Below are 15,946 nucleotides of genomic sequence, written 5' to 3'. Positions count from 1 at the left end.
TCCTTTATTAAAATAAGGACGTTCTTTTCTATTCCTGTTTTGCTAAGAGTTCATATGAATGGTTGTTAAATTTTATCAAATGTGGTTTTTGCACCAATTGAGATGATTTAAAGGTTTTTATCCTTCAGTCTGTTAATAGTGAATTATATCATTTTTAAATATTAAATGAAATTTGCATTGGTATTATAAACCCAAATTTGTCATAAAGTATGATTCCACTTGCCAATATTTTGTTTAGGATTTTGGCGTCTATGCTAATGAATAAGACTGCCCTATAACTGCCCTTTTATGTAATGTTGTTGCTAGGTGGTATAAAAGTGATGCTAGCCTTATAAAATTAGATGATGCATATGGTCTCTTTTCTTTTTAGAAAAAATTGTGTACTTTGAAATGATATCTTTCTTAAATGTTTGCTAGAATACTTAAGCAAAGTCTTCTAGGCTTAGATTTTTTTTTTTTTTGTGGAGAAGATCGTGATTACAGATTCAATTTCTGTAATAGTTATGGAGTATTCAGATAGTCTATTACTTCTTGTGTCAGTTTCAGTGAGTTGTATTTTCCTGCAAGTTTTACTATTTCAACTGATATTAAAATTCATTTTTATAAAGGTGTTCATATCTTATAAATACTTTTATTATATATAAGATCAAGAGCAATGTACTCTTTTCCCTTCCTGATAATAATATTTTTCATGATCAGTTTTGCCAGATTTGTCAATTTTAGGTCTTTTCAATTAACTAGCTCTTTGTTGATTTTTTTCTACTGCATGTTTTCTTTTTAATTTTTTTTTAATGTTTATTAATTTTTGAGAGACAGACTGTGCACGGGGAGGGGTGGAGACAGAGGGAGACACAGAATCTGAAGCAGGCTCCAGGCTCTGTGCTGACAGCTTAGAGCCTGACATGGGGCTCGAACCCATGAACCATGAGATCATGACCTGAACCAAAGCCACCCAGGAGCCCTTTCCTGCTGCATGTCTGATTTAATTCCTACTTTTTATCCCTTTTTGCTTCCTTTTATTTTCTTTATTATGGTGTTATTTTTCTAACTTCAAGTTCTATTCTAGTTAAATCATACAAGTTTTGATATGTAATATTTTCATCATCATTCAGTTGAAAATATTTTATAACTTCCATTACAATTTCTTTGTTGATCTGTGGGTTATTTAGAAGCATCTTTCTGAAGTTTTTAAGGAAGACAGCTTAAAATATATATGTTTATCCCACTTGGTTGTTTTCAGTGGATTATTCAGAAAACCTTGCCCACTATTACTAGAAACAGCCTACAGTATATTCTAAAGTGAAAAATGCAAGTGGAACTACAATATGTATTGTCTGATTCTGCAGAAAACAAAACACAGAAAAAATAGAATCTGGAAGCATAAATTTTAATTGTTAATTGTGGTTACATGTGCAGAAAATAACAGAATTCCTGGAGTATAGGGGAAGGAAGAGCTTTTACACCTGGGCTCGGTTTAAATTTTTAACAAGCAGCGGCAGCTATTACTTACAATAGCCAAGATATGGAAGCCATCTAAGTGTCCATCCATAGATAAATGTATAAAGAAGATGTGATATATATACGTACTCCTTCTATTTTCACGAAACATCGTTTTTCCGTCCCTTCACTTGCAGTCTATAAGTGTCATTAGATTTGAAGTGGTGTCTTGTAGGCAGCATATAGATGTGTCTTGGTTTTTTAAATCCATTCAGCCGCCCTGTGTCTTTTGATTGGAACATTTGGTCCATTTGTACTTAAAGGAATTATCGATAGGTCTGTACTTAGTGCCATTTTGTTCATTGTTTTCTGGTTGTTTTTGTAGTTCTTCTCAGTTCTTACCTTCTTCTCTTGCTCGCTTCCCTTGTGATTTGATGACTTTCTTTACTATTTATTCCTTTTTATTTTTTGTGTATTTATTATGGTTTTTGATTTGTGGTTACCATGAGGTTCATACACAACATCCTATGTATATATCCAGCAGTCTATGTCAAGTTGATGGTTGCTTAAGTTCAAACATATTCTTTCTAAAAGCACATTTTTACTCCTCCCCTCCATGTTTTATGCATGTCATATTATACATCTTTTTATTTCGTGTTTCCCTTAACTAATTTTAACAGATATCACTGATTTTAGTGCTTTTGTCTTTTAACCTTCATATTAGCTTAAAAGTCTGATCTACTTACTACCTTTTCTATAGATTTGCTTTTACCAGTGAAATTTTTTCCTTTCTTGGTTAGGGGTCTTTCCTTTTTGCTTAAAGAAGTCATTTTCACATTTCTTGTAAGGCAAGTTTAGTGGTGATGAACTCCTTTAACTTTTGTTTGTCTGAGAAACTATTTGTCCTTCAATTCTGAATGATAACCTTGCTGGGTAGCATATTTTCGGTTGTAAGTTTCTTCTTTTCAGCACTCTGTATATATCATGCCACTTCCTTTTGGCCCACAGAGTTTCTGTTGAAAAAATCAGGTGATAGCCTTATGGGCTTGTACGTAACTATTTGCTTTCCTCTTGCTGTTTTTAAGATTCTTTTGTACAAAACTATTTGCTTTTATCTTGCTGCTCTTAAGATTTTCTCTTTAATTTTGGACATTTTCATCATTATTTGTATTGGCTTGAACCTCCTTAGGTTCATCTTGTTTGGGGATCTCTGTGCTTCCTGGACCTGGATGCCTCTTTCCTTCCCCAGGTTAGGGAAGTTTTCAGCTATTATTTCTTCAAATAGGTTTTCTGCCCCATTTTCTCTCTCTTTTCTACTTCTGAGAACCCCATAAAGCAAATGTCAGCGTGCTTGATGCTATCTCCAAGAGGAGATAATCCTTTAACCTAATCCTCATTTTTTTTTAAGTTTGTTTATTTATTTATGAAAGAGAGAGAGAGAGAGAGAGAAATATCCCAAGCAGGCTCCACATCACCAGCGTGAGCCCCAATGCGGGGCTCAAACTCACAAACCATAAGATCGTGACCTGAGCTGGAGTCAGATGCTTAACTGACTGAGCCACCGTGGCACCCCACCTATCCTCATTTTTAAAAATTCTTTTATTGTTGTTTAATTTGGGTCATCTCCACTATCCTATCTTCCAGACTGCTGATTCTCTCAAGTCTATTTTTCATTTCAGTTATTTTATTCTTCAGCTCTGAGAGTATTTTCTCTCTTTGATGAAGTTCTCACTGAGTTCATCCTTTCCTCTCTCGATTTCAGTAAGAATCTTTATGAGCATTACTTTGAACCCCTTATCAGACAAATTGCTTACCTCAATGTTGATTATTTTTCTGAGGTTTTGTCTTCTTTCTTCCTTTAGAACATATTCCTCTCTTTATTTTATCTGATTCTCTGTATTTATTTCTATGTATTAGGCAGATCAGCTATGTCTACTGGTCTTAATACTAGTGGCCTTAGGTAGAAGGCATCCTGCCCCTTAATCATCAGAGCGACACATTCTGAGGGTGTCCCTTGTATGGGCTGCAGAAGCCCTCTTGTGACTGGGCCATGACAGCTATGGGTGTGCTGGGGTACAGGGCTAGCCCCTGGTACAGCTGGTGTGTTGATGGGTGGGGTTGGTCCCCACCCCCCACTGGGAAGGAGCAGTGTTAGAGGAGCATCAGTTCCGGCTGCGGCTGCCTGCTGTGTGGTGGGGAGGTAGTCACTTTGGAGGAACACCAGGCCCAACTGAGGCTGCCGGCTGGGTGTAGGAGGGTTAGGCACATTGCAGGCAGGCTGGGTGGGGCAGGTCCACAGGGAAATGCCAGAGTGGGGTGAGTTGTGCTGGCAAAGTAGGTGAAGACCCTGGGACAGAACTGACTCCTGCCAGCGTCCAGCTGGCGAGGCTAAAAAAGGGCGAGAAAAATGGTGCCCACCAGCATTTCTATTCCTGGGGCAAGTTCCTAGAGATCCTTTACCCTCCAGCACTTGCACTAAAATTAGTCAATAAATCTTCATGTTGAACCCAGGTGCTTTTCCAACTGCTACCTCTGTGCTGGGTCTTGAACCAAGCGATGTAATGTGCTGGCCCTTTAAGAGTGGAGTCTCAAGTTTCTTAGAGCTCTCTAAGTGTTCTGGAGTTAAACTCCACTAATTTTCAAAGGCAAATATTGTGTGAGCTCATTTTCCTGCAGATTCCCAGAGTTGGGGTGCCCAATATGGGCTTTTATCCCCTCGGTTCTCAGGGAGGACACTCCTGCCTGTGGTATTCCTCCAACTTATGGGTCACCATGCCAGGGGTTTGCTTCCTGACTGTGTCTCTGCCCCTCCTCCCATTCCCAACGTGGCTCTTCTTTATTCTGAAGCTGTGGACGAGCTACTCGGCTAGTCCTCGGGTCATTTTCAGAGTGAGCTGCATTGTATGTAGTGGAATCCTTGGAGTCTCCATGGGAGGAAGTGAGCTCAAGATCCTCCCGTCTACCATCTCCCCCCTTATTATAAAATACTTTTATAATTGAGGTATTACATATGAAAATTAGTATTTTATATGGTATGCTCAGGGCTTGTCAAAAGCCTATGATTTGCATAGTGCAATTTTTTAAAATTTTGTGTTTTAATGTTTATTCATTTCTGAGAGAGAGCCAGAGTGTGAGTGGAGGAGGGGCAGGAGAGAAGGAGGCACAGAATCTGAATCGGGCTCTGGGCTCCGAGCTGTCCGCACAGTTGCACAGTGCAATTTTATTTTGAAGATGCACTTGCAAGCCTGGTCTCTCAGATGCCTTCCCCATCGAACCCTTTAAATGACCCAAAATGTAAAGTCCTTGGATGCACACACCAACTAGACAACTTTCAATATGAAAATAAATATGGCATCATTACTCATCTCCTACATAAACAAAAGAGACTTTCAAAGAATATCGCACCAACATCTTACAAGTGTGCTCAAAGTTTTTTGTTTTGTTTTTGGGATTTTTTAAAATCAAAATGAAGGAATTATAGAAATATCTTTTCTCAAATCCTTTACTGATGTATATGATACGCTCAGAAAAGTATAAAAATAATGAGTATACAGGTCAATAAGTTTTCTCAAATGGAACTCATCCCAATAACCAGCAGTGGGATTAAACAAAACAAGACAAAGCAGAACATTGCCAGCAACAAGACACCTCCTTTATACACCCTTTTCGGTCATTACCCCATACAGATAATCACTATGCTGATTTCCATCACCTCAGATACATGTGGACCGTATGTAAGTAGAATCACACTGTGTATATATATTTGAGACTAACTTTTTATGCTCAGCATACATTTGTGAGATTTACTCTGCTGCATGAAGCAGTAGCTTGTTCTTCGTCAATGCTGTATAGAATTCCATTGTGTAAGCAAACCATTCTATCCATTCCATTGCTGATGAACATTTGGGTAGTTTCTGATTTTTAGTTGTTATGAATGGTGCTGTTGTGAACATTTTTGTGCAGGTTTTTTTGGTGACCCTATCTATGCATTCTATTGGCACATAAATAAGAGGGGAATTGCTGAATCATGGAGCATTGTTCAGCTTTACTAGATATTGTCATCTAGCTCCAAGGTAGTTGTGTACATTTATACTTCCATTGGCAGTATAAAAATTCCTTTTGTTCTAGAGTCTTATCAACATTTGGTATTTTCTATTTTTCTCGTTTTAGACATTCGACATTCCATTTTGGTTTAAATTTGCATTTCCCTGAGAACTAATAAAACTGAGCACCTTTTCGTATATGGAATGGCCATCTGGATCACTTCTTCTGCAAAACTGGCATTCAAGTCTTGCCTTTTTCTCATTGATGTGTAGCAGTTTGTTAAATATAATGAGTGGATAATAAAATTTCTCGATTTCTCTTTTCAAACAAAATAAATGAATAAACAAATGAAAAGCAGAATCAGACCTATAAATACAGAGAGCAAACCCATGGTTGCCAGAGCAGAGGGGAGAAGGGAGGATGAAATGGGCAAAGGACAGTGGGAGAAGAAGGCCGCCAATTATGGAATGAGTAAGCCACAGGAATAACGGGCACAGCATAGGGAATATAGTCAATGATATTGTAATCGTGATGTCAGGACAGACGGTAGTTACACTTGTGGTAGGCATAGCACAACACAGAGAAGGTTCATCGCTATGTTGTACACCCGAAACTAATGTAATATTGTGTGTCAACTATACTGAAATAAAATAATAAAATTTCTCGTTTCAGACTGTCAGAGAAAAACATAACATAAGCAACATCTGGACTAAACCTGAAGAGTCTTACAACAGCTTCCATTCTCCTTTAATGTGGGTTTGACAAGGGAAAAAGAAATAAAAAGTCCGTCTTTAAATATTTAATTCAAGAACCAGCAGAATGAAAATGGGTTTATAATTTCTGACACTGGGAGAAACCTAGTGGGATGCCGTCATAAATTATTGTACTTTTGTAGTAATGAAATAGTCATACCCTTGAAGCTCACTATTTCTTGTTAATTAAAATTTCATTGTCAAATACATTTTACAGTTTGCTCACAGGAACATATGTTTCCGAAAAAAAACCTGGTAAATAATTAGTTGGATTTTCTTTTTAAAGGACTAGACAAAAGCCTGGCTTCTGGTTTTTAAATACCTTCCTATTTAAAAACCAAACAAACGCGCACCCTGCCTCTCTGCCCCGCCAAAAACAACCTTGAAATCAAGTAATATCATCAAGGGTTGACCAAAACAGTTCTACTGAGGCACAGGGGACAAATAAATCTAGTTCCACTAGACTTCTGCCTTTTTCATTACAATAAATTCCCTCTGCATAGTATACGTTGGTTTCGTATAAGCTAAAAAATGATGGGGCGCCTGGGTGGCACAGTCGGTTAAGCGTCCGACTTCAGCCAGGTCACGATCTCGTGGTCCGTGAGTTCGAGCCCCGCGTCAGGCTCTGGGCTGATGGCTCAGAGCCTGGAGCCTGTTTCCGATTCTGTGTCTCCCTCTCTCTCTGCCCCTCCCCCGTTCATGCTCTGTCTCTCTCTGTCCCAAAAATAAATAAACGTTGAAAAAAAAAAATTAAATAAAAAAAAAAAATGTTTCCAAGAGAGACGGGTTGTCATTCCTGTAATGACAGCAGTAACTCCTAGGATTTCTTCTTGACACCACGTTTTTGGTTTCGTTAGTAAAAATGGTTGACACCATGTTCAACTGAAAACAAACAACTTTTAAAAAAATTTACCTTTAAAAGCTGATCATCAATCAAGTATAAATACTGAGTGCTGCATTTATAAGGGAAGGAAATGAGTAAAACTAAAATTACTAAAAACCTGTTTCAAAATTTTGGCAATTGTAGCTACTATGCAAATACTTATGATCAAAATGATAATACTGGCAAACCACTGTGATGGTTCCCTGAACTTTAAGTGGAGGCAAAATGCTTCAAGGAAAATCTCATGATGTATGTAAGCAAATTATATAGAAGATAAAATAGACTTCAATTCATTAAAAATCTTCTTAAATTTCAGCTGTGTAATGGAGACTCACAAAAATCAGACCAAATACTATGTGATGCTGTTCCTCTAACCACATGCAGAAAGCAATTAAATAACCTATTACCTTTTCTTTGAGTGATTATTTCCCATACTTTGAGAAAATGCCAGTAACAAATATTATATAACCATACAGAGCAAACTCTTAGAAATGAGCTCTTTACAACGAACTCTTGCTACACAAAAGATGATTATCATTCCCTGTTAACAGACTTATTACATTTTGTCCTGTTCTTTGACTGAGCAAACCCATTTCTTTCTATATATTCACACTGGCTAGTTTTGTTTGTTTGTTTGTTTGTTTGGGGGGGGGGCTCTTCTTGCACTCACTTTGACACATCAGTCTTTAAAAGGGGGGGGCAGAAAATAAATTATTTTATATTCTGGCAAAAGGAGTTATTGAAGAAGAGACCCAAACACCTTACCTTCTCCTAGGTGACTCAAAAGACAAGAAATCAAATCAACTACACATGGCCTGTTTGGAGTATAATTTAACAAAAAAGTTACAAACCAGAATATTAAAGAGCAGAAGAATATCCAGTTTTTCTCCTCTTCATATTAACTAAAGGTAGTATCCATGAATAGTTAACTATGTAACAGTGCTGTTAAAATCTTTCAAAGGTACTCCATAGTCTTTGGAATTAGATGGAAGACATCAGAGTTAGCAACTCGTCCAACAGGTTGACTGCGTGACACCTGATCCTGAATGACCCTTGCCTGATCCTGGCATCTTAAGTTGCTTACTTTAGAAATCCTGTCAAGAAAGAGCAAGCAGGACCAGGTAGTTTCTTCTTCAAAGAACAGGACTGCTGTAACTTAAAATAACTTTTCAAGTTGCTGCTTCAGCAATTCATTTATTCCTAAAATACCGTAAACCTGAGAATGACGGAAATACAGACTCTCTACAGAGTCAAATTATTGATAAGAACTCACTGGCTCTCTTTCCAGTGTTTAACTTCATAGTACTCCTAATTCAACTGAATGGTAAAGTCTGAGTAGGCACAAGGAGGACACTAGAAAAGATAAAGACCTTCATCTGAATTTTAATGACTGATTCAGTAAATCTCTCCTACTTGTCAAGTATGTACAAAGAAAGTATTATCACTGGCAATGCTTAAGGCTTCCAAACACAAGCTGAGATCATACCCATAATTAAATGTGGAATCTGGTAGACCGAATCCCAATGAGCACAAAAAAATAAATAAATAAATAAATAAATAAATAAATAAATAAATAAATAAATAAATAAATAAAATAAAGAAGAAGAAGAAGACGATGACGACGACAACTATAACAGAAGTCAAATTGCTGAGTCATGACTCATTTTTTTAATCATAGTTCAGTAGTAAACAACAGAACATAATCATTTTGTTTCCCTTTCTGCACTAAGAACTACATATTTTAAGGAAGTTTATGTAACTCAAGTGTAAGAATCTGGTGAACTTGATTTCACAATAGTCACCTGTTTCTTTATTAAAACTGATATACAGGGAACTAAAAACAAGAACCACCAGGAACAATGACTAGAGAGCACGAGAACATAAAAGAACAGAAGAGAACAGAAAGAACAAAACCAGAGTGTAACACTTTTTCTCTCCAGAGGCTAGTGAAGGTCAAGAATGAAGCAGAAGGGGAAATCCATCCATGTTGTATACATAAAAGGATTCCCAGAGTTTGAGTGAATAATCAGGTAACTTTTATGAGTGGAAAATTAATTTGACAACTTAGAGCATTTTGCATGTCCAGCCTCAAGCCCTTGCTCTTGGTCTGTCTTTTGTCTTCACTTTTGTCTGAAAAGATTTCATTCTTAAGGTTTTAACTGGGATACAAAACACAAAATTATACCTAAGAGGTAGAAAGAAACTATAGTGAAAAAGGAGAAAGAGCAAGTCCTTTGAAAGAGACAAAAGTTTTAATCACCCAGAGCCAATCTTGTAAATCAAATTATGACAAATGTCATAGCTATGTTACAGGGCTCTTTACTTTGAGAATTTAGTATATGAACTGTATTTCTATGGAGACAGAGATATATATTTCACAAAAAAAACATTTTAAAGAAATCAGTATCAAGGAAAAACCATGAAGAGTGAAAATGAGTCTGCCTTCAAGAAAACACTGGTCCAAAGAGAATTATTTCACATCCATATGAGAGTTTCTTTTCTCATGCTACTCATTTCACTTCACCCATTCTACTTCCATTTAGATATTATCTTTAGTCATAAAATGGGCACCTTATGACTGCTTTTCTTTAACACAGAAAGTATAAACATGCATAATCTTACAGCTGTATTCAGAGAAAAAGGAATATGTGTTTCCTTCTAATATTTTCTCTTTCTAAGGCATGGTAGTGAGTTTTAGAATGGTTAATTTGGTTAATAAACTAGTTTCTTTCAAGTTAGGTCAGTAAAATACCAGCACTAGATGAATGACCTCTGACTGTTTCTGACATGGAGAAATATACTCAGGCCAAATGTCCATCTTAGTATCTGTCTGTCTGTGTGTCTGTCTGTCTGTCTGTCTCTCTCTCTCTCTCTCTCTCTCACACACACACACACACACACACACACACATACACACATACACACAATACACACAATACACACACATATCATGGCAACCCTTTCACATACTCCACGAAGCATAAAAGACCAGAGACGAACCCCAGCCGTGTGTAATACCACACGGGCACTGCTAACTGGGTAGAGCATTATGTCCTCATGTTCACAGTCATCAAGTCCTCTTATAAACAGTGTGCTTAAATAATGGATTCTGCACTAAGACAAACCGTCTCTTGTTTCCCACTGGGTGGGACTTTGTAATTTGGTTTCCGATAGCCGAGAGCGGTAATGAAACCATTCCTTACAACTTACTGCTCATCCCACACAGACTTGTAAATCACCACACAGGCCCAGTCAAAAACTGGAATGAGCAGGTCAGGCTGTAACACAAAAGGGCCACATCCTTGCACTGTGCTTACAGCCAAATGGAGCTAACTTGTTCCCAGGAGCTGTTAAGAGCCATGACAGATCCTTTTGACAGCGGCTATCTCTACTATTTAGCTCACTAGGGATAGTGTGGCCTCTCTCAACCCCACAATGGTCTGCACAAAAATGGAAAGGGCAGCAACCTTTTTTAGAGACTAAATGAAAATGTATGAAGACAGATGTTCACTGTCTGTGGTGACTCTCGAGATTCTCCACTTAAGTTATCCTCTAACACACAATTCATGAAGTGAAGTAACAGAGGACCCTTTTAAATGGAGAGAAACAGAGCTGGGCCTTGGATAAGAAAGCAATCGGTCCAAACTGTTGGATAATTTAAAACTGTTGTCTCACATTTAAAAAAATAAACATAGGAAAGGCAGTGAACATGCAACGATTTCTTGCCTTTAGTAATAGATACAAGTAAAAAAAATTAGATACAACCTTTACTAACTTAAAGTATACAGGAAATTGCTAAGTCCTAAAGTCTTTAAGAGATACTAAAGTCAATTTGAAAGAGTTTCAATTTCATATACAAATATTCAGAATATGCCACAGCTATGTAACTGCGTATATAACAACATGTAAATCATAGCCGTTTTCCTTAACTGAAAGCCATTTTTTTCTGATACTTTGTTATATATTTTTGATCAAGAGCATGAGGTTAGTATTGATTTGATGACATCCAGCCCCCAATATCTCCTTCCCACAAGATTTTAATCTAGGTTTATGAGGATGCATTTGTCTATTTATGCAGTAATTTATGGCACTTGAGGCCGACAGATACAGCACAGATAAAATATAAAACCTAACTGTAACTGGTACCATGATAACAACAGTAAACTGAAAATCAGGAGATAGGGATTTTCGTTTCAATTCTGTTTCTAGATCTGTGATCTTGAGCAAGCACTAAATCTCCTAGACCTCGATGTTCTTACTGAAAATGTAGACATTGGCCTATAGATGATCTCTAAAATCTCTTTCAGATTTAATTTTCAGTGGGCTAACTGGTTAAAGACTCTAATTTGTCATCTATTGGCAAAAGATATTAAAAGTCTACCCTGGGCAGAAAGAACAAGCCAAGTTCTCATTTGAATGCTCTACTGTTATGTACGGATCCAACCTGTTGAACTTTCTGAATGACACATTTATTTACGTGCTTCTGAGACTCAAGCAAGACTGTTAAGTTCTTATTGATGGTCAATATATTTTGTCTTCCTCAGAGAGAAACGAGTTGCATCCATTTCCAGTCATCTTAACATCTCATAAAGAATTCTGGGTAAGATCCAGAATAAGAGTCCACTTCAAATTATTAAAAGAACAAGTAAATGCTGCATTGTTAATACTTTGCTATGATCGTTGCCCTTTTAATTTATCTTAGTTTCTCAAATGGCTCGTCTTGTGCTGATGTTTGTACTGGCATGCCGAGAGCCTCCACACGATATTCCTGTGAACTACAGGAATGAAAGCCCACCTATTTCTTTAAAGCCAATAATCATAAAGGTTAGCAGCCACTGCGTCTGTGTAATAAAAATAAATCTCCACATTCCCTTTAAATATATCCAAACTTAATTTCAGACTCAGACAGACTCGAGGAGCTCTTACCTGGGGTCTGCATTCTGCGAAGTTTCTGGGTGTTGCTAACATGATCCTTCCGGCATGCCAGTCAGAAACTCAAAACACTTGTATCCTGTCCTCGCCCATGCTCGCACTGGCTGGCGCTCCTGCTCTCTCTCTCTTTTGCTCTCGCTCTGTGCCTCAGACGGTTTGGAATGCAGAAAAGCCAGAGCCGACACCAGTCAAACTTAATCCTTTTTTTCTTTTCCCCAGTTCTTTTGCCACAGAGCACTAAACAATAGGCACCCTTCCTTCCTCACTGTACCTCTTCTGGCGGCACTGGGTGCGGGCAATCTACTTCAGGAGAAGCAATGGACGTGCCAAGCTAGGAAACTCATTTTTTTTCTGTCCCAAGGGGCAGTAGGGTGGCTGTGTGCATCGCTGCATGTTAAAAAAGAGACTTCTTTTTTAAAAATGAATCTATTTCAAAATCTGTCATATTTTAGGGAAATGAAAAATAATACAAATTTCAGAGATTTTTATTCTGAATGTTTTTATGATGAATTAAAACATGAACCTTTCAAAGTACACAAACCGAGTAAATATCTTAGAACTAATGTAGTGTACATAGAAGTATATATCTGCTAATGCACATATTACTATATTAAATTCACTCTGTAGATCACCCTAACACAGCAGAAGTATTTCAAATTTAGAAAAGAAAAATTGTATATCCCTAAAACCCTTCATTCAGCTCTTAAGCTGGTACCTTACTTTAAAAATAAAGAAAAAAGTAATTGTATAAACTGAGTGGCTCTTAACTACTTAAGTCAACTAGATATGATGAAATTATAGATGATATCACTGTTCTTAGTCATCATTTCAACTTATTTTAAAGTCCGACATACATCTAGGGTTTTTCCCCCGCTATGTTCCAAAAAAAATGGAAGGCAGGTCAATGATGTAATCTTAATAATTGGTATGATGACCTAACACATTATGCAGCTGCTCAGTTGCTGAGGTTAGCAGGTCACGATTGATCAATTAAAATATTCACAGTTTGAATCGCTGAGCAGATCCTACCTGCCACTCCAGACAGAGGAACAGGACAGATACGAGAAGAGCACAGTATCAATCTGTTATCTACCACTAAACAAACAGCTCACAGAAAGACATATACTCCATCCAGCTATATTTATATATATTTTTAGATGTAATATATCACTTGCGATCTAGATATACATATGTACTCAGAGATATGCGTATTATAAATACACATAGGTTGTGTGAAATATGTATGGTCCTTTTTTTCTCCCTAAATCTCAAAAAGACTTAAATTTATTTATTATTTATTTTTTATGTTTATTTACCTTGAGAGAGCGAGCGAGCATGAGCAGGACAGGGACAGAGAGAGGGGGGAGAGAGAGAACCCCAAGCAGGCTCCACACTGACAGCCCAGGGCCCGATGCAGGGCTCAAACTCACAAACAGTGAGACCATGACACGAGCTGAAACCAAGAGTCGGACGCTTAATTGACTGAGCCACCCAGGCGCCCCCAAAGACTTAAACTTAAAGTCTACTTTAACACCATCTAATTTGGTTTTGCTTATCTAGTCTCATCTTCCTTGAAGAATCATTAATGTCTTAAGATTGCATTTTCTTCTGCCTATACTTTTGGTTTCCTATTTCTGCTTCAGATGAACTACTCCTTTTAAGCTACTCAGGTAAGACTCACAGAGAAAGAAAGGCATAAACAAAAGGTATACAGAAAGGAACAAACTATGGCTCTGACGAGGAGGACTTTCAGACCACAGATTCCCACCTCGCCCTGTATGACAACACACCGACAACCTGCACCCTCTTCTCCCCAGAGGCAACACAACGTTATCAGTATTGACTGTCATTTATAATCGACCTTAATCTTGTGCAAGGTCCTCTGAAATTATTTTTACTTGTTATTTCTATGAATATTTCTAAGAAATAGATCGTTATTCCCATAATTCGACTCGAGAGTTAGAACTAAGGACAGCGAGGTCTAAGTTACGAGGCAGAGAGATTTCAGGTCAATAAAAACAAGCCAGAGCCCTTGGAAATAGCTTTCTGCAAGGGCTCCCTGCGACAAGAGACAGTGAATCCCAACTCTTCCCACACAGGTGACTGTCCATTCGATGAACAGACCACAGTGCAGTTCTCAGACTGTGCTACTGAACAACGCTACTGTTCTGATGAGAAAACAGAATAACAGCAATCTTTTCCCAAATGACAGAAAAAGTTCACCTATACAATTTTCTCAAGCGTGAGGTTTTTCTTCTTAAGCATATTTTTAAATGTTAGAACCTGCTACTGTTAATTAACCTTAAAGAAGCCTAGCGTGATTTCAAATTCAGATCAATAATGACATTTTCAGATACCTGATGGTTAATTATAACAACACATTATTGTGTCCTGCAAAAAGCACTTTTTTATACCTGATTAAACCTGAGGACCACTGTTGACAACAGGAAATTGGTCCACTCTTATTTATCCTTCAACTAGATTTAAAATTCTTTTCTTCTTTTTTTTAAAAAATTTTTTTTAACGTTTATTTATTTTTGAGACAGAGAGAGACAGAGCATGAATGGAGGAGGGTCAGAGAGAGGGAGACACAGAATCTGAAACAGGCTCCAGGCTCTGAGCTGTCAGCACAGAGCCCGACGCGGGACTCGAACTCACAGACCGCGAGATCATGACCTGGGCCGAAGTCGGCCGCTGAGCCGACTGAGCCACCCAGGTGCCCCTAAAATTATTTTCTTTACCTTATTTCCTACTCAGAGTTGACCACATTCTCCCCTGTACTTTTTTTTATGCCTTGCACTATTTTTTCTCTTCATAGCCCTCACCATTACCTAACATTATATTACGTACTGATGTTCAATGCTCTTTCCCCATTGGAATGTGAGGTGGATGGGGAGTAGTGGGGGTGGGGGTGGGGAGTGGAGGCTTTGTCTTATTTTTGGCTTATTCACAGAGCTTAGAACAAGGTCTGGCATTAGCAGGTACTTAAGGAATGAAAGACGGACGGATGGACAGATGGATGAAAGGATATATCTCACTTATCAAACCTGTTTTAAGTATCTAAAGTCAGGAGGACTTTGCAGTATCTTGAGGACAGGGAGCACACGCACACCTACCTACCTTCTGATGCCAGAGCCTAGCACTATATATGTCATGTGCTGAAACAAGAACGTAAGGGAATATATCTCAGGCTTGTATGCTTTCAAGTGACTACGTGAAGCCTGAAGAATTATATATCAAGGGAAGACAGTCATTTCATCATTTAGCTAATTAGGGCCTACTCGCACTAGGTAGAATCCTGATCCGTGGCAGTTGCTTGTTGGAGTAATTTTCACCTTCTGTGAACCCACGGCCATGTGTTGTGCTACTATGGAGGCTAACCGCACATAATTACAAATGACACGCACATCAGTTTTACTTCTTACCAAACAAGTTAACAAGTAAACAAACAAAAAAATCCCTGTTAACACCTATCTTCTCCTCTTCCAAGCACAAACACGTGCCGGCAGCAGGCAAGCTGAGGTATACACCAGCCGATATGTGTGTGCTCCCTCCTTTGAACAGCAGGTGATCAGAGACACAGCTGCTTCTAACCATAAAACCAATTTCTATTAAGGTCTCCCCACAAACCAGACTGGCATTCTGATATTGTGGTCTTCCCACTGCATTCTTTCCACAGTTCATTTTAGAAAAGGAAATCATTGTCTATAATTGGAACAACAAACACTAAGGTCACCCACTTTTTCAGAAGTGCTTCTGAAATTCTAATTTTTATTTCAGTTTATTTGTACAGGACGGGCCCACAACAAGCACACATACATATACCCTTCCCTTCTGATAAAAAAGCATTGTAAAGACTTGAAGGCCTATTAGTTGTAGGGTTTAGCAAAGTACTTGT

At 38.0% G+C, this 15,946-nt stretch overlaps 1 protein-coding gene across 7 annotated transcripts in view; it reads right to left on the bottom strand.

The window, feature by feature from the left end:
- Positions 1-15,946, bottom strand: part of RASAL2 (RAS protein activator like 2) — a 364,251-nt gene that overhangs the window by 131,191 nt on the left and 217,114 nt on the right. The window contains exon 1 of one of the 7 annotated variants that reach the window (XM_032591840.1): positions 12,043-12,341. The exons of the other annotated variants lie outside the window; for them this stretch is intronic. Coding sequence (XP_032447731.1) covers positions 12,043-12,055 — 13 coding nt within the window. The 5' untranslated portion in view covers positions 12,056-12,341. Of the gene's footprint in view, positions 1-12,042; positions 12,342-15,946 lie in introns of those variants that run through there. 7 annotated transcript variants of the gene reach the window in all.

This window comes from Lynx canadensis, chromosome F1, assembly GCF_007474595.2.
Source record: "Lynx canadensis isolate LIC74 chromosome F1, mLynCan4.pri.v2, whole genome shotgun sequence".
Lineage (NCBI taxonomy): Eukaryota > Metazoa > Chordata > Mammalia > Carnivora > Felidae > Lynx > Lynx canadensis.
This window is presented reverse-complemented; position numbering and strand designations above follow the sequence as displayed.